At 40.0% G+C, this 22,347-nt stretch overlaps 1 protein-coding gene across 2 annotated transcripts in view; it reads left to right on the forward strand.

Annotated features, from left to right (window-relative positions):
• The window catches only part of NOL4 (nucleolar protein 4), a 219,311-nt gene that overhangs the window by 193,880 nt on the left and 3,084 nt on the right, over positions 1-22,347 (forward strand). For both annotated transcript variants that reach the window (XM_067553820.1, XM_067553819.1), the window contains one exon: positions 10,275-10,455. In XM_067553820.1, the coding sequence (XP_067409921.1) occupies positions 10,275-10,455 (181 nt within the window). The remainder of the gene's footprint in view (positions 1-10,274; positions 10,456-22,347) is intronic.

Consider the following 22,347-nt stretch of genomic DNA (forward strand, 5'->3'; position numbering starts at 1 on the left):
CACAAATGACTCAGGATCCTGCCCTATATAGTTCTCTGGAGTCCAGAGACCCACAGAATCCACTTCTCCTACTGGGGATACTGTTAGGAGAAGAAGAGGTTACTCAAAAAAGAAGGGTTACTCTCCCTGTGCAATAACTGTGGTTCTTCCAGATGTCTGTCCCTTTGGTGCTCCACTCTCCGTCCTCCTCCTCTGCTTCGGACTTTCTTCTGAGACTCAGCGGTGCAGAAGGATCTGAGGGGGCAGTTCACCAACCCAGCCTGATATTGCCTCGGTGCAGAACCTGAGGATGCCAACCACTCATGCACAGGCTGAGCAGATGCCACTAATGAAAATCTCCTATCGAGCACACATGGGGTGCACATGCACCAAGAGTAGATCACCCATAGGGACACACATCTCGAAGAACCAGAGTTACTGCGCAGAGTTAGTAGCCTCCTTTCTGAGAGTTTTAAAAGATCAGATTTACTAGATAGACTGTGAAGATGCCAAAGGTTCAGCTTCCAGATGGAAATTCTGTACAACAAGTTTCAACCAGAAGTAAACTTTGTGGTGGAGTTATTAACCCCTGAACACAGGGAATGGAAATTTTTGTGAGACCTTCCTATAGAGGCATGAAACATTGTGTAGTACTGAAAATAGGCCATACAAATGGACCTTTCTGAGTATGTAGTGCTCTATGCACTCTGGCACAGATCCTCAGCTGGAATTACTAAATTTTGACTTCAGTGGAACTAATGCTAACTTAAACCAGATGAGGATCTGGCCCCCAGCCTTAAAAAAATTTCACCTTAAAGAAATACAAAAAATTAACACTTTTACTGATTAAATGTAGCCCAGGCAGAGAGTCCACACAAGGCCTATGCTGAACTGCACTCTGTGTATGCATTGTATGCCTCTATTCATTTGGTTCAGGCCTGCCGGGGGGGTAAATGCATCTTTGTCTTGTTCAGTGGATAGTGATCCCAGAAAAAACATTGTTAATAGGGTTTAATGAAATAGGAACAAAAACTAGATCCAAACAAAATCACATCTATCCTCTTCAGAAATAAAATTTCCATTACTGCTGATCACACTGAGTCAACAGCTTCATTCAAATTAAAATTAAAGAAAAATTTTGTCCCTTATGATATGCCAAAGTACTATTCTGCTGTCTGGGCTTCCAGTTTTATTGTTCATAAAATTCAAACCTGGGTCAAACCCCAGAGAATTAATCTAATGCAATAAACTTAATGAAAAGCACAGCACTGTGTTAGGACAATATATACTATTGACAGGGCTGTTAGCAATGCCTTTTATTGAAGTTGCCCGATGTGTCCCTTTGTTTTCAGTTGCTTATAAATTTGCCAAACTTTAATAATTTTGGGCTGAATGTTTTCATGCCTGTTTTTTAATTTCACCCCAAATGATTCAACTGTTTTCAAGAATCAGGCTAAGGAAAAATATACTGTTTTGCCCATATGAAAAAATTCTGGTGACCTTTTCTTTGAAAAACCCTAGCACTTCCATGCTTCAGATTTGGCAGCAGATGGCTTGTGTGTCAGGGATGAGATTTTTGCTGTCCCCATAAAAATCCACCCAAATTTGGCCAAGTTGTAAATTTTAAAAAATGACAGTAGATGCGCTCAGTAAAGACTTATATTTTAGAAGCTAAATTTCTCAAAAAATCCATCTGCACAGGGCATGATGCAGCTGGGGGCTGAGCAATGCTTCATCTACAATTGCAGTTCTGGGCCTCTGTGGGCCATGCCATGCTGCATCAAGGTCTAGGCACCTGAACTGAGGGAAGAGAGTCAGTCTCTCCTATGCTCTCGGTGACACCACCACCACCACCCTTGCTAGACCTAGGCAGGATGGAGGAAGAAGCTGACTGATTCTAATGCAGAGGGAACAAAAGCAGTAGCCATGAAGGGTGGGGAGTAGATTGGGACAAGTAGCCTGTGGGGGGAGAGATTGAGACTGAAAGTTGGCAGTGGGAGGGAGAGAGAAACTGGAACTAGGAGTTGGGGTTGGGAGGAGACTGGGACTGAACACCAATGGGGTAGCAGGAAAAGGAGGTGATGGGGTAGGGTAAACATATGATGAGAAGCCAGGATGCTGAGGAAGAATTGGGACTGGCTGGTCAGAGACTAGGACAAGGAGCTTGGGGAAGGAGGAGTGGGAACTATCCTCTGACTCATTTGTTGCAGAAGTTGGAACATATTGGTGGGAAACAGTGGGCCTAAGCCTGCCTATAGCTAAAGGTCCTCCTCCTTAACTGAGGGGGAGGGGCCAGTAAACCTAGACCACAAATGAATACTGGGGAAAACAAATGAAAAAACAGAGAAAGCAGTGAAGGACATACAGTGAAAATCAAGAAACTGGAAAGGGACATGAAGCAGAGGACCCGTGACAGTGCCCACTGCTCCTCAATGGATACTGCCCCGAGTAAGTCTGCTCAGAGGTGTGACTTCACTGAGGATTGGAAGTAGGCCCCAGAATCACAGAGCACCCCCCATCCAACTTCCTCCTCCTGGAGTGAAGGTTGACAAGGAGGTCTCACAACTTTGTGGGGCCACGGATGGGGTGTGCATAAGTGAAAGGTGTGTAATGAGTGAGGCAGAGGATTGCAGGAAGAGAAAAGATGGTTTCATTGTTAAGACAGTTGGATGCTGCCCTGGAAAACTGAATTCTACCCCTTCCTTTTGCCATTGAGTTCCAATGTGATGCTGGACTAATCACCTAATCCAAACCTTTCGCAGGTGGTCACTAATTGTGTGTTCCTTATTTTCCTGCTGTCTGACTTGAAATCCTGGGGTTTGAAAAAAGAATAAAAAGCTGAGCGCACACAGCTGCAAATGAAGTCCATGGGAGCTCTGCCTTGAACATATAAAGTGCCCTGTAATGCTAAGTATTCTGAAAAATCAAGTCCTAAATATTTCAAGCTGGGCACCCAAATTTATTAGATACTTTTGACCTTAATCTCTCTGTGCCTCAGTTCCCCAACTGTAAAATGGAGATGATAGCCTCTCATCTCACAGGAAAGTTGTGAAAATAAATTCATTAATATTTGTGTAGTATTCAGATACTGTAGTCCATAGAGCTCCATAGAAAAACCACTGAGAAAATTAATAATTCTATCTTCAGAGCAGGCTTTGAATAGTGTGCAATAAATAAGACAAACAGCCAAACACTGAACAATGAGGAGAAACAAAATATTGAATATTGACTGGACACCGCTCATTCTGTGGGCTGAATGAGGCAGGGGTCATTTGGAAAAATAGTATGTGATCATGTAATTAGACTGTATTATGATGCATATTCAAGGGAGCTGAATTAAGGTTGCATACCTATCTAACAGGAGAGTTGTGAAGATTATTAACTAAATAATGTGATTTATTTTTATTTTACTTTTATTCAAAATTCAGGGAAATAAATCAATACTTTGCAAATGGGAAAAATAATAAATGATGTATGGAAAGAAATGTTATCTCTACACTTCTCAAGTCTAATTACCGTCAGTTGAGGTAAAAAAAAAAGTTAATACACATGAAAGCTTGTGTACTTTTTTTGGTTTGAACAATTTGTTTTCTTCAGCTGAAAGAAAAAATGAGACCATATGCAAATGTAAGATCTGCAGCTTGTTTCTCTGTTTGAACACTAATCTTCATTTAGATACTTGTAATCTCAAAGTGATGTTTTAAAAGAAGTGTTTATTGAAAAGAACAAGCTATCCACATATAAAGATTTAACATATTCAAATAGAAAGCATCAAGCAATCTGAGACAGAAATTATATTTGTTTTTTTCCCCTTTTCCAATTGTCTGGAAAAAAAATTCACTTTGACCTCATGGTCCTTAAAAAGCTGGAAGTCTAGAAATTATACATTTATTAGCCCACTAGGCCATTCATTGTATAAAAGCAGCAAATTAAACACATTTTGCCATCTTCATTTTCCTTTTGTATTAGCATTTGTAGATTTTGATTGAAAAATTTACTAACTTTTCACAAGTCAGCATCATGTTTTGGGTGAGTGGAGAGAGAATAAATGTGTAAGGGGATATAAAGGATGATTACAAACACCCGGACTAAACGGTGTGTATTAATTGAATCCCTTAAGGAATATCGGTCCTGTGCTGATCCACTGCACAATGTGGGGCTATATGGCTCTTGTGCAGGAGAGCTACACAGGGGAAGGAAGGAGAAAATCTCCTAAAACATGGTGGCAGGCCATGGGACATGCATTGTATAACCACAGTTACAACAGATGAACTGTAGTAGCAGCCACACCTCTAGTGTGCCCCCATGAAAATTTTTTGGTCAGCCGCAATGCAATCTGGCTGTCTGTCCATTTGAGGGTTTTATACTGCTGCCTATCACTGCCGTATCTGAACACCTTTCATATAAAATCAATAGCAGCAATGAAGTCCCTATAAGACTTTATAGAGTCTCTGTCTCTTCTCTCTTTTTGGGGTCAAACTCAGTTTTGGGGTAGGATTGTTAAGGATTTTGTTTTAAGAATTCAATAATTTCCTGTTGTTGTTGTTGTTAGCAGTTATGGAGCAGAAGGAGGTACCAGTGTAGCAACAAGGAGAAATCTGCATATTGTCTCTTCTCTGGCCTGTGGAACAAGCTGCAGTGGAACAATGCTCTGTCGGTACATCTACACTGCAGCAGGGAATGTGCCTCTCAGCTTAGGTAGACAGACTCACATTTGCTCTGCTTGAGCTTGTGGACTAAAGATAGCAGTACAAACCCACCTGGACCCCCTCGGTATGTAGTCAGGCAGCTAACTTAACCTGCCACCTGTGCTACTCCTGGGTACGCTGCTATTTTTTGTGCACTAGCTCAAGCAGAGCCCGCAAATGTCTGTCTACCCAAATTTGCCCTGGGAAACACACTCCCAGCTGTAGTGTTGACATACCTTGCCTGTGACATACAAATTGCAGAGTTTCTCTGCAGCCTATCTCCCCACGAACCTCATACAGCAGAACCACACCCATTCTGCTGTGCCTCAGCCCTTATGTACTCTCAAGTGGTTGGCGGAGATGATGTTTGGCCCATATTGCTGTATATGTTGTTTTTCTTTTAAACTATTCTTCAGCTGCCTGGGATTTAAAGTGCAGTTTTTGTTTAATATTCATTTTACAGAAAACATACACATTTTTCAAATAATGTACTACTCTTTAATAGTTACTAAATCACTTCTGTGGTTAGAAAATATAACTATGACTGCTGTCTTAAGAAAAATTTCTTTTTCCGTTGCACACTTAGGCTAATAAATAAAATGTATTTTTTGTAATAAATGCCATGGTAATGATCTTAGCAAGCTTAGGCTCCTATTTTGTCACTTTATTTCTAGCATGAATTGTGCCAGAAAGGTATTTATGCTCTTCTCTGATCTAACCTGTGTGTTCGAACAGCACTTGGACAATGTCCTCAGCTCCTAAGTACCTGCTTTACCAAATGGAAAGAGAAACACTTTTAGAAGGATGTGATCTCATTTATTTTCAAAATGATGCTGACCTTAGTCAAATGCTATGGGAACAGGTGTCTAGCCATAAGTGGATCATACTTGATATTACAGGTACCTTTATAAATAGTTTAGAAAGGGTTAATTAATGTTTGATAGGTTTTAAAAGCATGTTACAAATACGAGTAGTGCGTCGTAGATGGTTGTATGCAACCTATTGATCTGTTGGACTCTCTAATAAACAATTGACTATCCATTGATTAAAACATCTATTAACCCTTTATTAACCTTTTCTAAACTATTTATAAATGTGTCCTTAATGTAAAGTGTGACCCATGTCAGCATTTTAATGGGTCCATCATGATTTCTGGGCACATCATGAAAAACACAACCACAGTTGGCAATAGTTGACACTCTTGTTGGCAGTCTCAGTGAAGAAGCCAAGTATGGAATGCATATAAAGATTGGAGCACACTCAAAAATTAAGGGAACAATGCCAATTTTTATAGCAGTAAATCCAAGTCAGTGTTCATGCTGTACTTTGGCTCATGCTATACTTGTTCTGTGGATAAAACAGTTTCCAGTTCTGTCAATCCATAATTTTGAAATCGATTTTTTTTTTTAAATTAAAAGGAGCTGGTAATATCCTATAACCGCACATTTCACTCATGCAGCAATGGCTATTGAAGTGGCTTCATTACGGAATGAAATTTGTCGTTTTACAGGCTTAATTCAATTTTCTTGTTTCCCTTCATAGTGTGTTCAACAGATCCAAATTCAAAAAGAGAAAACTTCCTACTGTTTCCAAAAACATAAAAAGTTTGGTTTTAGATGTCATAGCAGACAGAAACATGAGCCCTTTTAGTATCTTTTTTGTATTAATTGTTAGTTTTAATCTGTTCTGGCATTTTTTATTTTAATTTTTTTTTTTGGTCAAATAAATACCAAAATATCCTTTTGTCTTATAGGAAAATTGCATACAGTTCTATTCCTCTGTTTTTGAAAATGCCCATGTAAAAGGAAGTTGTAACCACCATATGTTTGCATAAACATCCAAAGACTGGTGCATTAATTAACTAATCACTTAGGGTTACAGAATTTCAATAAGTGGCAAATGCAAGTGATAATCTGACCATTCCTCCTTTCAGTTATGTTCCCAGTATTGTTAGGAAACAGACTAGTCACTTGGATTTAGTAGTGAGTACTTGTAGGTTCTTGGAAAATAGCCTTCTTTTGTTTTCAGACACATTAATAGAGTTTTTCCATTCAATGTCTTGTTCATAATACTGAATATTCCACAATGAATAATCTAAACAATTCCACAGTGTGGGTTATAGGCTTCATTCAGTACAGGCCTGTGCTGCAAAATCTCAAGCAAAGATGGCCAGTTATTCTGTTTGTACCTACCAAGAAAATATTAGTCACTCAGTTCAGAACATCAAAAATTTCAGAGTTATGGGACTATAGTTTTTCATTTTTTACACTTAAAAAGCAAAGATACTTGAAGAAAAGAATAAATCTGTTGTAGAGCATGGTATAAATACCTAGGTGGACAGAGAGAGGATCTTTATCCAAAGTCCAATTGCAAGGATGAAGGAGGAGGAAATGGATACTTTTTGAAACTCTAGAGAGCCCTGTGAAAAAGGATTCAGAGCCAGATCCAGATCCCTTTTAAATCAATGGAAGTCTTTCCATCAACCTTGCTGGGAACAGTATCAGGCCCTGAGTGAGTCTGTGAATGGAAATATTACCTACTTTTGGAAAAAGTCTTCATGTAAAATCAGAAAATGAAGCAGCAGCTTTTGGAATTTTAGGGAATGGATGATATTTTAAGCTTTCTGGCCAAGCTAAAACTTTACTGTATAGCTTACTGAATATTTTCTCACAGGAAAAATGCATTCTGTTTTATAACAGACATCATGACCTTTGAAAATAAAAAGCAAATTACATTAAACTCTTGGCAAAAATACCTTGCTGTTTTTACCCTTTATTTGGATTCTTGTATGTTATTGAAGGGAACATATAGTGGACTTCAGTATAGCCAAGTATCTTAACAATGCAAATCTTTGCCTCAATATAAATTAATGCACATTTTGGTTATTAATTAATAGTTATTAAATAATTATATTAATTATCTGACTGCTCTGTATTCTGCTGCAACATATTTTAAAAACTTCTCTCAATAATACAGGTTTTTTCTCTTGAATAATATGGGTTGTGCTAACTCTTGAAACTCATGCAAAATAAACAAACACAAGTTTCCACCTCAGAAAGGTTTGTGTTCTGTTGCAAGAGTGTTTTGTCTTACTGTAAAAGGAAAAGGCATATTAGATTTCTCTTAACTGGAAATAGAAAAAGGCCAATTAGGTCACCGTCATAATGATTTAAAGATCCCATGAATACATTTTGCTGGTAGATAATACATGATATTTTTAAAAAATGAGCATTGTCAATAAAACATTTTTAAAAATTCATAGTAAATTCAACTTATTTAGCAACCATAACAGAGGAGGTAAACAGCAGATGATGAATAAAGGATTGCACATAGGGAAGTTTATGCTATCAGATGACAATTCATCCAAGTTAACAACTCTGAAAAGGCTTGTAGAGAGACCTGACATGGTTTTGTGACAGATTTGGTATTCCATGTGTCCATTGTTTTTAGAGTAATTGAAATATACTTCACTGACTCTATTTCAGACAATTAGTATCAGTAGTGTTTTTATTCATTTATTAGAACTGCAATAGTGCGTAGAGTGACACAGGGATGAGGACCCCATTGTGATGGGCATTGTGTACACATATAATGAAACCATAATCCTTTTCTCAAATAGTTTACAATCCAACTGTAAAATAAGAAACGAGTGCTACCTATTCAATATTTTCCCCAAATCCCATCTTCTGCACAATGAAATAGAGCTACTTTTTTTGTGAAAATCTCAACAGAATTTGCTAAAAGTGTACTGTAGATGTATATTGTCAGAGGGCCAAATTCAGGAACACTTACTCCCACCGAATAAAACTTTACACTACAGATCACTCCAATTCAGAGATTCTAAGGCCAGAAGGGTCCACTGTGATCATCTCTTCTGTTCTCCTGTATAGGTCAGGCCGTAGTACTTCCCCAAAATAATTCCTAGAGCATAGCTTTTAGAAAAGCAGTCAATCTTGATTTAAAAATGGTCAGTGATGGAAAATTGGTTGTTCCAATGATTAATTACTCTCATCATTAAAAAGTTAGGCCTTATTTCCAGTTTGAATTTGTCTAGCTTCAGCTTCCGGCCATTGGATCATGCTATCCCTTTCTCTGTTAGATTGAAGAGCCCATTATTAAATATTTGTTCCCCATGGAGGCACTTATAGATTGAAATCAAATCACCTCTAAGCCTTCTCTTTTTTAAGCTACATGAAACTCTTTGAAATTTTCTATATTTGAAAACTCTTGGATGCAAATTATTTGGACCTGCTGATTTAAAAGTGTCTGACGTTAGTAGCTTTTATTTAACATCCTCCAGCGATACCCAGTGGAATGAAAAAGGTGTTATCACCTTATAAAGAGACTGCATCATCTGGTTTTTCCCAAAATATAGAACAGAAATCTGTCAGGCTACGCAAGGAGTAAGGTGTTACTCAACACGAATAAGAGTGGAAGTGTCCAGGCTTGCCCTAGCATGCTAAAAGTAGCTGCGTGGGTGTTGCAGCACTGGCAAAGGTTCAGGCTAACCACCTGAGCTCAAGCCTCCACCAGTGTTGCAACAACCCACAGCTATTTTAGCTTGCTAGCACGAGCCCTGCTAATGCAAACCTATCTACCGAGGCCAGATTGCTCACTTCCAGCTGCAGTGTAGATGTACCCTCAGAAGTAGACAGGTCGTATGAATGGATCATAAGGTGCACAATCTGCAGTGCACGCATTGAGAGGACCCAGATGGGATTCTGGCATAGCACACTAGAATGATGAAGAAGCCCTGCACTGCTTCTGTGAAGGGACATGCACAAGGTGTAGAGTCTTGCAGAGAAGAGGTGCCGTCTACATAAGCTGGCCAACTCACATGTTACCATCCAGAGCATACTTTAATCATCACCTGATGAGAGCAGCAGCAGCAGCAGCAGCACCCCACATTGAACTGAAAATGATAGCCTACCCTGCAAGAAATAGGTGTGTTTGTGAGCAGACCACATCAGTCTGAATGCCGGTTTTTGCAGAGGCTGCCCATTCCATATGGCCTTTTTGTGTATGGTCAGTAGTTGGTCCCATGTGTCAGAATGCCACAGCATTCCACAGACATGGAAAACATCATTTCATTCTCTCTTTCCCTGCTATTTGCTAGCATCCTTGATGCTGATCCATCTAGAGAACATGCCAATGCATTTTATACTGGTTCGTCATAACAAGAAAAAACTGATTCTCTGCACCAAGAGAGTTACTTTAAGTGCCAGAGAGAGTACTCATTTGCTTTCAGTTCCTTTCATTTTATTTTGATTAAAATTGAGTTTTTCAGGAAATGGTAAGCTCATCCAGGCAGGGACTGTGTTTTCCTGTGTGTTTGGACAGTGCTCAGCACATTGTGGTTTGCTTGCAAAATGCAAATGAATAAATAATAGTAGTGGTTGTAGGAAATCTGTGTGCATGGTAATTCTCAGGATTTCTTTTCAGTTGATAAACTGCCTGTTGAAAATATGTATGTGCTTGTTTCTTGTTTGTTATGCTGTTGTGAAAGTAACAGTTGGGGAGCTTTAAATAACAGTAAAATAGCCCCTCTGATTCAAGGTGAAATGTAACAATGATTTGATACCTTATAATGAAACCTTTTTTTTGCAGGATGAAGCTGCTCCAGCTGACAAACAATATAAACAAGAGCCAGCCCAGGTCACTTACTCAACATCAGCTGTTTCCAGCACACAGGAGGTGTTGTACATCAATGGAAATGGGACCTACAGTTACCATAGCTACAGAGGGTTAGGAAGTGGGCTGCTAAATCTCAGCGATGCTTCTAGCAGTGGTGAGTTTCCTTACCAGTGTGTTCGTGGGTGCATTTCCCTCCCACAACACTGAAAACTAATCTAAAGGGTACCGTGTGTATAGGCTTGTATCAGTTACGTGACTGGGGGCCCAATCTTGCTAACTGCTGGGCATACTGTTTTCTACTGTGTGTAGTCCCCTGGTGGCTGAAATGGGGGGTATTCACAATAGTGTCAGATGAAGCAACAAAGCTGAATACAGATAGTGGGTCAGATCCTCCACTGGTGTAAATAGGCACAGCTTCCTGAGGATCTGGTCTATTGTTGCATCTAATTCTAAGCAGAGCACAAAATGTGGCTATTATCTTGCATTTTTCTAATCAGAGATTGAAAATACTATATTTCACCTTTCAGAATTAAATGAATTTGGACCAGTTCCTCAGTCTGCATAGCTTCACGAACTTCTAGCAAAGTTTCACTGTCTGCACTGATTTACTCCAGGCTGATGATCTGACATGACAAGGGTTAAATAGACATGTTGAGTTCTTATTTATCTGGAGCTGAAAATAATGTAGGTAATTTTGTGTCACCATGAGGTGACGTGACCCTCTGAAAAAAAATGAGTGAGGCCTTTTTGTTTCGCCACAGTTTCTTGCTCATTACAGTAGCAAACAACAATGACAAACAAATGAACAGGAATTGTATCATTTGTTTGGAATACTAAAAAAATATTGATTTCATATGGATATAGACTACAGGAAATGAATTGCCCCTTGTGATAACAGGAGTATGCTCTTATCTGGCATTCAAAAATCATTACATTGAATGGGCATGGGTCTCTGGTATCCATGAGGAGGGTTTAAAGAATGTCTCAGAGGGCTGGGATTACTGTTCTTTTGTCCTGGGTGAGCCTTGTTGTGGAAAGTGGTGCATAGGGTAAATCAGTAAGCCTAGTTTTGCAAGAAATTAACTATTCATTCTTGTCCTCAATTTTCTCTATGCTAATTAGTGTTCTTGACCGTTTTCAAACTGTTACCACTGTTATCAGGGCTACAGCAGGGTTGAGCCTGAATGTGATGTGCCTGGGGCCAGAAGAGAGACCAAAAAGCAAATATTTCTCTGTCTCTAAAGTTGGAGAGTGACTTAAATTGAGGTTTTTGAAAGGCTTTAAAAGGACAGTATTTTAGCTGTCAAAACTCTTTTAACTCAAAGCTGGAAAAATTACAGTTGTAATTGTTTCCATATGTACAAAAGATGTGTTTAAGATGCTGAAAATGACTCTGAGAAAATATTTTCATAAGAATAAGAATCCCCTGGAAACCAGGTTTCTTGAGAAAATGCTGTTCACTTGCACATTATATATTTAAATTGTGAGCACATAAGGACTGATCCAGCTTCCACTGAAGTCAGTGGGTGTTTTGTCATTTACTTAAATAGGAGCAGAATTGGGCCTCTGAACAGTTATCCATATCTTACAACAGTTAACTACAACAGTTTTTTTAACCAGGATCTTTTTCTTCACACTGTTTATAATAGAATACATTCTTGTCGTTTCCGTATTTCATTGAATTTTCATAGATTTGTCAGAAGTATTTGATTTCATTTCAGTATGCAATTAATAAATTAGATACTATTGTCAATATCCTAAAATTTGTTCCGTTGGCTAGCAATTGTGATTGCAAACTACCCTTTCTTTTTAATTTCTTTGTATCCTTCATTTTTGAGTGCTGAATGATATGCCACAATTAGATACCATGATGGGCCACGTAGGAGAAACAGTGGTTGGAGCTTTCCTGACTCTGTGCAATTAATAGACCTAAGAAACCAATCATTAGTAAATTACCGGGGCACTGCAGCCTCATTGTGGTGTATTCCTGTGTTACCTGGGGGGAGGGTTCTGCAGTCCCACGTGGAGTCTTAACATCTGCCCACTGAGTCATCACCATACATGGCCCCACTACCACTGTGTATCTTGCACTAGAATCTGGTCACCCATTTGCCCCTCTGCCCTGGATGACTAGCAAATGGGCCTAGACCGTTATGTAATCAGAAGACTGAACCAGTGTGCCCACCCCTTCTGCTGAAAATAATTAGAATTTGTTCTCAGTATATTACTTATCTCACGAGCCGTAGCATGAATCAGCTGGTGAGAAAAGTTGCTTAATCCAGCTCCTTTTCTGAATTCCTCTTATCAATAAAAATGTTCCACCATAGTTCAGAAATCAACTCTTGATGCTGACAATCTGGCTAACTATTGGCCTGAGTCCCATCTGCCACTTTTAGGAAATTAGAGAGACAAGGTGGGTGGGATCATATTTGTTATTGGATCAATTTCTGTTGGTGAGAGAGACAAGCTTTCAAGCCATACAGAGCTCCTCTTCAAACCTTTAGGAAAGGTAATTGTGCAGTCCTGGCAAGGCAACGCTGGCACTTCCTTAATTCCTTAGATTTCCTTCACTGCAATCAGTCTGATTATAGGCATTTATGTGGTGTAAAAACTGCACCAACTGCTTTATTAGATGGTCTCCTCCTGGCAATGGAAGAAGATGGAGTGCTATACTGATTCGTTTACATCTGTCACCAGCCTTTGATACAACTTGACTATGAGATTTTGTTGGCTTGTTGGTTGCTACTAATGGTATGTATGGGGCTGCTCTGGAGTGGTGCTATTCTTCTCTTGACAAGATAGCCCAAAGAGTAGTTGTGGGCAATTGTTCCTCTGCTCCAATGACTCTTTCCTGCAGGAAGCTGCAATGCTCACCTTAATGTATACAGGAGGCAACTGGGAAGGGTCAGAGAGTGCCCTCTGTCTGGGTGGAATTTTTGCTTGTTAATTGTTTTCTTTACTAAAGAAATCTTCATTTTAAGAAAGCATTTTCTTCTGAATGCAATAATCTCCATCAAACATTCTTGCCTATTTACAAATTTTCTGACAGCGTAAACACCAGCCCACACTTTAGTCTGGGTGTGTATAGACACATACTGTCATCTGTATCTGCTACAAAATAGAGCCTTTTGCAAAAGCTGGATTAAAAACTCATGGCTTGAATATCTATTTCTGGACATTTCCCTACAGTAATATAATTACTGCCTCCAATTAGCTCTCTTATCTAATAGTCAAATCGACATGTGTATTTTATATGATGTAACTCATTTAATTTGGTTGCCTCCTGCCCTGTAAATTTCCTTCACTTCTCTGATCCCATTCTTCAAATCTTAGGCATCCTTTGGCCCAATTATTCATGCCCCACAGCTCATTAGGGACCCCTCTATACCCTGATGTGCAGTGCTTGCCTCCTAAGCTTGTCCTTCCACATGTCTAATGATAGAATTGTAATTAGCTCCTTATACAAATGTATGGGGTGAGCCATGAAACTGCTCAGCATGAAAGACAAGAATGGGCAAGGCCTGAATTTTTGGGGAAATTTTCAATTAAAACAGGTCAGCCATTGCTGAGAAGAAGGTCAGGGGAAAAATTCATTGTTTAAAAAAAAAAAACAATGTTTATTCATTGTTTAAAAAAAAAACTTAAAAAAAACTCTCAAGCTGTTTCACTGAGAAGCTCTCCATGCTTTGGAGCAGGGGCTTGAAATCTGGCCAAGTGCCTCTTGCAATCCTCATGAAAATTCACTCCGATTTGGCCATGTTATTAGCCTCTGAAAAATTTCAGTTCACACATCCTTGGGAGAGACTTGTTAGCGTTTGGCAGCTAAATTTTCCATTGATTTTGTCTACACTGAGCAGGCTCCTTCCCCTCAAATCTCTCATATGCCGATTGGACTCTGCAAGTGCCATCCACCCAGTTTGACTGAGCTTTCTCCAGAGTAAGGCTGCTAGTGCTGAGCAGGGCTTTGCATATATTTGCTTCTCCCGGCTGGTGGAGTCTGTTGTGTTGCCAGGCCCAAGAACTGAGCGCAGGAAGACTGTCTTTCCTGTGCTTTCAGTGCTCTCCCTGCTGGCATCCAGACAGTGAGGAGGGGAAGGAGGAAGCAGTCTGACTTAGATGCATGAGGTAAGGATTATGAGGTGTGAGGGGATAGGGAAGAGGTGCAGGGTGGTAGGACAGGGGCAGGAGCTCGGACAAGTATTATTCGCTCTATTTTACAAAAGAGAAAAATAAAGTTCAGAGAAGTTAAGTGACTAGGCCAGCTCTGTAGCAAATTATTATTATTAGATATATATTATTGACAGGATTCAGTCTTAAGATCATCCTTCCTTCCTGTTACTGAGAGCGATGGAACCAGTTTCCTATAAAATTTTTCTTTTCTAAATCGTGTTGACCCCAGCATGCTTACCTATGGTGATTCCCAAAATTAAACTAGCCCCCACATTGGCAATCAGGAAGAAATTTCTCTGACAGGGTATATCAGAAAGTACATTTTGCAGGGGATCATCTATTAGGATGAGATAAGTATATTTCACATGATGATTCCCGGTGATGACAGAGGCAGACACTGGTGGACCTCAATCATCATCCCCAAGCAAGTATCTTGTGCTCGTCATTTGAAAATGCATGACGGTGAATAGTTACAGACATCTTTCTGTTCTAACATTTCTGTCCACAAGCTACAAAGCTGTGTTTCCAGTAGCTGAGTTTTTTGTTTCTCATGCAACTGAAATAATAGAAGAGGAATAGAGGAAAAAAGAGTTAGTCTGATTCATTAGTCTCTGTTACTCTAGCCTGAGATGTCCAAGCACGGAGTTATAGCTTCACACACAACTGCTGTCTTTTGGAAGAGAGGAAGAGGAGAAACATTGTAGATGCAAAATAAAATAATAAATTGTACTTCTGATAATAATAAATAATGCTCGTTTGGAAAAAATAAATAGAAAACAACTTTCAAAGTCTAATTTGATTGGAGTGGGATGTGAAACAGTCTGACTGCATGTTAGCCACTCGCAGTGGCACTCAGAGAAAAATATCTGAATAAAAATTACACAGTAAAAAGAATATGCATAATAGATTTCAAAGTATGGGCAGTCACCCTACCTCTGGGAAGTGTGCCTTTTGTTATAGCTAAGTACCATTGCCTTTTGCATCTTGATTGATGAAAAATTTTGGTTAATTGTCACAGGGCAAAGTAATTTGACATCTTAATACATGTTTAAACACATAAGTCTTTTTTTAATGTATTGCTGTTATAATTATTTTCTACAATAACAACAATCAATTTGAGGATCTGTGATAAATTTATTACAGTATTATTTGGTTGTTACCCACTGGTAGCGAGCAATTCTGAAGAGATTATTGCTAAAACAGCTCACATATGGTGTTGCTACTCAGGAGCTATCAGTGTTTGTATTACCACTGGTAGAATAAACAGCCATATGATACATCTGACCCTGGAATTTTAAATAATTGACCTTCCCAATGAGTAGTGTATGAGGCAAAAAAAATCTCACTTTTAGACCTTGCAGTTTATAGTAAAGTAATTTGTCCAGCAGTGTATTTAATGTCAGATTTACTCAGCACCTAATCTGATAAATGATAGTTAAGTGCATGAAGAGAGGATTCCTAGGGTTTGTATGTTTTGAATGATTTAGTTCAAGAAGAACCATTAAGCTTTGCAAAAGAAATGAGGTAAATGTAATTGGAATGACTCCCTAAATGTAAAGTTAAAATGTAAGTCCATCAATCTACTGTGGACTTCAGAAATAATATAAGGCAGAAGATCTGTCTGAGCAATTTGTTCAATCCACTGTTTAAGAAACTGTGCTATAGTGAAAATGATAGGGAGCCGTCTTGATTTATAAAAGCGAGTACTAAGCAATAAAAAAATAAATTAAAAATATCAGTTTTCAAGTGTCCAGAACATACTTACTCTTTGTTTTCACTCTGCCACAGACCAAAGTTACTGTGCAACCTGGTCACCTTGCATATTAAGAGCTTTTCATTGTCATGGACATTCTGTGATGGGCCAAGATATATCAAATCTGCAGGCACTATATATTTGAGGAGAAATTTACACTTAAAGGCATATTGCCAAATATTCAGATTATGATTTCCTTTTTTATGTAAGGAGGTACATTTGCTGCTGAGTGCCCAGTAAATAGGAAAATTAAGGTTATTAAGAAATTAATTCCCACATAAGGGAAGGAGCAAATAGTATAAGAAACACTCTCTATGTTGCCCAGTTTTACTGGTAGCTTCAGGAGATAAAGGTCCATTAAGGAAGTGTATTAACGAGTTATTTTCAATTCTTTTAAAATACCTACTCGTGTGTGCATAAAAATAATTGATAGATTTTGTTAGAGAAGGGACTACAATTCCCATCAGTCTGTTCCCCGCACCCTTCTTCCCGGCCAGGCAAGGGGAAAGGTCCTGAATCAAGAAGTGGCCAGGTTCTTTTCGGGGAAGCAAAGCCTGCATGGCAACTCTGAAGCTCCTGAGAAGCTGGGTGCAGAGCTGTGATTCTGTCATTCTTTATCCACAGTGCAGTAACAGTAGGCCAGAAAGAGTAAACATGAGAATGATTCTGTAGCTGGGTGGTTAGAGCCCTCAAGGGGAAACTGGGAGACCCAAGATCCAGTCTCGTTGCCCCAATGCATTTTTTATTTCTTTATCTGCACTGGAACAGCTTCAACATGACAAATTGAGGGAGCCTCAGATGAGCCTATTTTATAGCCCAGTGGCTATAGGGGCTGCTTAGTACTGGAGTACACCAAGGACTAGATTCACAAAAGAACTCAGGTGCCAACTGCCACTTTAGGTGCCTAAATCCTAGCTCTATATATGTGTGTGTGGGGGTGTGTGTTTATGTGTGTGTGTATAATGTATTATGTTTATATAATTTGTCAACTGTTTGTATAAATCTGTGTCGGTAATTCTTATTAATTGAGTTTCAGGTTGCTCTCTTTGCGTATTTGATATTGCATATGGATGGTCAGAAAAATACGGACAGTGAAGTGTGTGGTACATTTATGCCTTGTTTCATGAAGAAACAAGTATGACTGATGAAGTTACAAATGAGTTACGATGTTCCTATCATGTACTACTGCATGTGGGTAACACAACGTTGCCACCGTGTGTCATGCCCATTTCATTTCTTTTAAAATTGGGGTGCTGGTGAAGTGCACAGTGATTTTGCACAAATGGAAGCATCACTGCTCTATATTTATTATCCAGGATGTGCTAGTGACAACTATAGATGAGGCTGTGTACACGATCCCATTCTAACCTTTTTATTTTCAGTCATTCAGAATGTTCTAAAACTTGAATCTTTCAGGATGAAATTGCCTAGGGCTGGTTTCTGGCACAGGGTAAATTCTTATAAGTAAAGTTGTGCCTGGCCCTTACCCAGGTGTGCTATGGAGGCAACGTGCATGAGCCCCGTTTCATAACCTGTGTAAGGATTAGGCACAGCTGCAGTCCCTGTATTCAAGGGAATGCATGGACTGTTTTCTCACTCCTCGCTGTCCCACAGCGTGGGTGGGAGAGGAGAGTATGCTGCACCCCACAAAAGGGTGTAGCTGCGAGCACTTTTCTTGTGGCTGCCCCGGGCCAGTGTGGCACTGTATTGCCGTAAGTGGTAGGCTGCTCTGAAAGGCACAATGAATCCCTTTGGAAAGTTAGAAAAAGAAGGGTTCAGCTGCTTCTGAGTACAAGGAGAGTGAAAGAAAAATACTTCTCCCTTTTATAAAAGAAATTCTTGCAACTTATTTTCAAAATGGCTGGGGACAGAAAGTTGTAATCTGGCACAGAAATAACTCAACTCTTTCACTGTCCTGATAGAAATCTGTGTGGCTTTGTCTGAGTTGGGGGAATCACGCTTTGCACTTGAGCGGTGCAATGGGTTCAGTGTTTAATGACTTTTTACCAGCTTTCCTCTGAGTCCACACACAACGCATCTGCTAAGGCTATCTTGGTTGCCTGACACTCCAATCTCATCTTCCCCTATGTTGAATTCCTTCACCAGCTCCCCCTGTTTTGTCACGTCAAGGTCATGCTTCTTTTCCTCATCTTCAAGGGGCCCTCACATATCTGCCCGTCCTGACTTGTCCATTCTTATCTCCTATCACATTGCCTTATGCCAGTGATCTTCACTATTTTTCAAGTGGGGGCCACTTTGGCAAAAAACCTTCAATGTGAGAGAGCCACATCAACTACTAAATTAACACATTGCTTGCTACGCCTTAATGATGTAATGTTACAGAACGACTTGTGTAACTAAAACTTTTGTTTGTTTGTTTCATTAATATCCACAGTTATGTTCTTATCTGCTTTTTCTTCTGTTTCACTTTCCAATTTTCTCTTCAACGGAATTAATAATCTAGCCATTCTTTCCAGTAACTCACTGGGGCCAAAAAATAATATACGACACAAATGAACACTTCGAATTCTACGTTGGTTGCTATGGTAATATTATGGTTATTATACAACGGATATACTTACATGTACTTACAGGCACACATCATACCATGTGGTCAATGTGACGTGTAAAGAAGGTGGACTTTGATGGGCTCAGTACATATTCTAATGTTAAAAAATAAAATCAATTGGAATATAAAGAATTAGTCAGGGAGCCACACTTGGGGTTGATTGGAGCCACCACTGGCTCCCGGGCCTTACAATGAAGAACACTGCCTTATGCCCACTCTTGTCTGCCACCAATGACAGCCTTGTTTGCTCACATCAAATGGCTCTGTGCCTTCTTCCGTGCTGCCCCTTACGCATGGAATATGCTCCCTGCACTGATCTGTAAGGCCATTACTCTCTCCTTTAACACTGCCACCTCTGCCATGACACGCTGAGGACAAATGGGACAGGCTGGCACTTAACTGAGCTATAGTCATCCAAAAAGAAAAACACGTGACAGTGTATGTTTGATTGTATCTCCTTCTCCTTCTATCCTTCCCATGTCACTTCCGTCTTAGATTGTACATTTTTCAGGGTAGAGCCAAGTCTTTGTATGTGATTATACAGAGCATAGCACAATGTGGCTCCATCCTGATTGGGTGCATAAAGTTTTCCATGACTAGAAAACATTATGTGCCTGGTGCTTATAGTTTCCAGTGACACAGGGTATGTATTCAGTGAGACAAGGGCTCAGCACTGCCTTTTAAGAAGAGACGATTCAACCATCAGGGAAGGGGTGGGAAATTTTAAAATAAAGGCAAAAGAAAAGAGAGGAGTGTGTCTGATTTCTTTTGGGCATTAAAACTCTTCCAGATTTCATCTTTATTTTTCAAACAATTCCTGGGATGTAACCTGGATCACCAGTTCTTGCTCAATCTCCTCTCTGCATGTGGGATTGAAAGCCTGCAGCTCATCCTGCTGTTTCCCTTGGCATCTTTTCCTCTCTTAACAGGTGGGGTAACTGTCCCACTTGTGTCCAAGATCATCAAAAGGGCTCAGAGAGATCTGCAGTGCCAATTGACGGAGGTGCTGCAAACAGACGATTGGGTATAGATGTGGGTATGGAGTGAGCTCCCACATCTTTAGTAATCCACTGTACCAGCATTCAATTTACCATGTTAATTTGTCAGACTCAAGTGAATTCTGACGGAGTTTTAATGATCCTTTGCATATGCAGTTTGTGGATTTATTTTAATTAGCTTTTGAGTTGTAGTTGGCATAGAATTTTCCTACCGGATTCCTTTAAGGTTTTGGAAAAATATATTCAGTGGAATTAAATCTCCCGTGGGAGTTAATCAGCACATTTAAAAATACTGGGCAAGATCCTTAGCTTCTGTAAATCATAGAATCATAGAGTTGGAAGGGACCTCAGGAGCTCATCTAGTCCAACCCCCTGCTCAAAGTAGGACTAACCTCAGTTAAATAATCCCAGTGAGGGTTTTGTCAAGCCGCAGCTTAAAAACCTCTAAAGATGGAGATTCCACCACCTCCCTAGGTAACCCATTCCAGTGCTTCACCACCCTCCTAGTGAAAAACTTTTTCCTATTGTCCAACCTAGACCTCCCCCTCTGCAACTTGAGACCGTTGCTCCTTGTTCTGTCGTCTGCCACCACTGAGAACAACCTAGCTCCATCCTCCCTGGAACCCCCTTTCAGGTAGTTAAAAGCTGCTATGAAATCCCCCCTCATTCTTCTCTTCTGCAGGCTAAACAAGCCTAGTTCCCTCAGCCTCTCCTCATACACCTAATCATTTTTGTTGCCCTCCGCTGGACTCTCTCCAACTTCGCCACATCCTTTTTGAAGTGGGGGGCCCAAAACTGGACACAATACTCCAAATGCGGCCTCACCAATGCCAAATAGAGGGGAATAATCACTTTCCGCGATCTATTGATTTGATGGAGCTGCACCAATTTATGCCAATTGAGCATTGGGCCTACTTCTAGCTTTCCTCTGAGAGAGAGATGTTGAGAGAGAGCTGCATGTGCTGAAATATTGTAAGGAAAAGCCCAGAAGTGTAAGGAGCACATTACAAAATTTTGTACTTACTAATGAAATGAATTTAATATTCTATTCAACCATTTAAAAATCTGGATTCCTGAGGAGGAAAACCATTCATTCTCATTTCAGAAAAAGATTTGTTCTGCTACAGAAACTTTGTTTTCTGTGTGTTTTTGGCTATGATGTGAATGAGAGTCCAGGGAAGAACATAAAAATTAAAATAGGTTCATCTGGAGCATGGTGCCCTCAATATTTCAATGATTGATTTTTTTCAGTATAGACACAATAAATATAGAAGTCTTTAATGGCTTCTTACATTTAATGGCTTAGCTGACATTATGATTTGTATTCTCTTGTTCAGTATGCTGTAGTGAGATTTTTTTCCTTAGTTTTCCTTTTGAACTTCATCATTGCTCTATAACAGGGGTCCCCAAACTACGGCCCATGGGCCGCATCTGGCCTGCTGACACATTTTGTGCGGCCCACTCTCCCTCCCGGCCCCACCCCTCTCCCATGTGGGCCCAGTGGCGCCCTGACTAGAGCAGCTGCTCCCCCCTCCAAGCCCCGCCCCTTCCCCCGCCCCTCTCCCACGTGACATGGGTCCAGCTGCTCTGGCCCACCATAAGAGCAAGACTGAATGGTGTGGTCTTCACAGCTGAAAGTTTGGGGACCCTGTCCTATAGTGTATGATGACAGTTCGGTAGATTCACTGGCCTACTTCTCTCATTTATCCCATGAATACTGGAGTAAGTCCATTAAAATAAAGCAGTTGTACCAATGTAAAACCCAATGTGAATGGAGGGCAAGACTCTCTTTATCTGTGCTACCAATGCCAGATCTCAATGTGAGAATGTTTAATTGTACAGGTTCTGGTGGCCACTTTCCTTTTCTGTTCCTGACTCTGCCTGAGCTCCCTGAGGTTGCCATTGGCTTCAGTGACTGCAGGAATATGGCATTATCAGCATTATCTAGTCTTAGCTTTATCTCAGGGTTGTCAAGAAGGAAATAGAATTAAGTAACATTTGGGGTCAGTTCTTCAGCTGATATAAATTGGTATCGCTTTTAGCCTTAGTGCTTCTCCTAACATCTCTTTATCTACTGCTTACCATCACCAGGGCCTTGCAAATATATTATTGTTTTAATCAAGAAAGTTTCTCTCGCCCGCCCTTCCATTCCTCCATTGAGTAGGGAGTTGCTGGTTCCCCACATCCCCATCCTTAAACTGTGATTCTGTTGGCATTACAGAGGGAAGGCTGGAAATAAGTTGGTTTTGTGTTTCATTCTGGAGTTTCGTGTTTATCCCAATCTCTTCTGGAAGCAAGTTCCATATGTGGGCCAGTTGCTGAGAAAGCTCAGCCCCCTGCACATACAAGATTTACTCTTGAGATTGACGCTTCCTTTTTCTCTTAGAACATAGCTCTTATGGGAGATCTTGATTGCTTAGTGTGAAGCTGTCTCTCAGGTAAAGTGAGAGTGGAGGGTTTTAAAGATGAGGACCATGCTAGGTTAGTCCACTGGCTTGCAAAAAATGTAAATTTGCACCAACAGCAAAAGAAATGAACAATATATTACCAGACTTG

The sequence above is a fragment of the Emydura macquarii genome, unplaced genomic scaffold (assembly GCF_026122565.2).
Source record: "Emydura macquarii macquarii isolate MOO-44397 ecotype Brisbane River unplaced genomic scaffold, CSIRO-AGI_Emac_v2 contig_1477, whole genome shotgun sequence".
NCBI lineage: Eukaryota > Metazoa > Chordata > Testudines > Chelidae > Emydura > Emydura macquarii.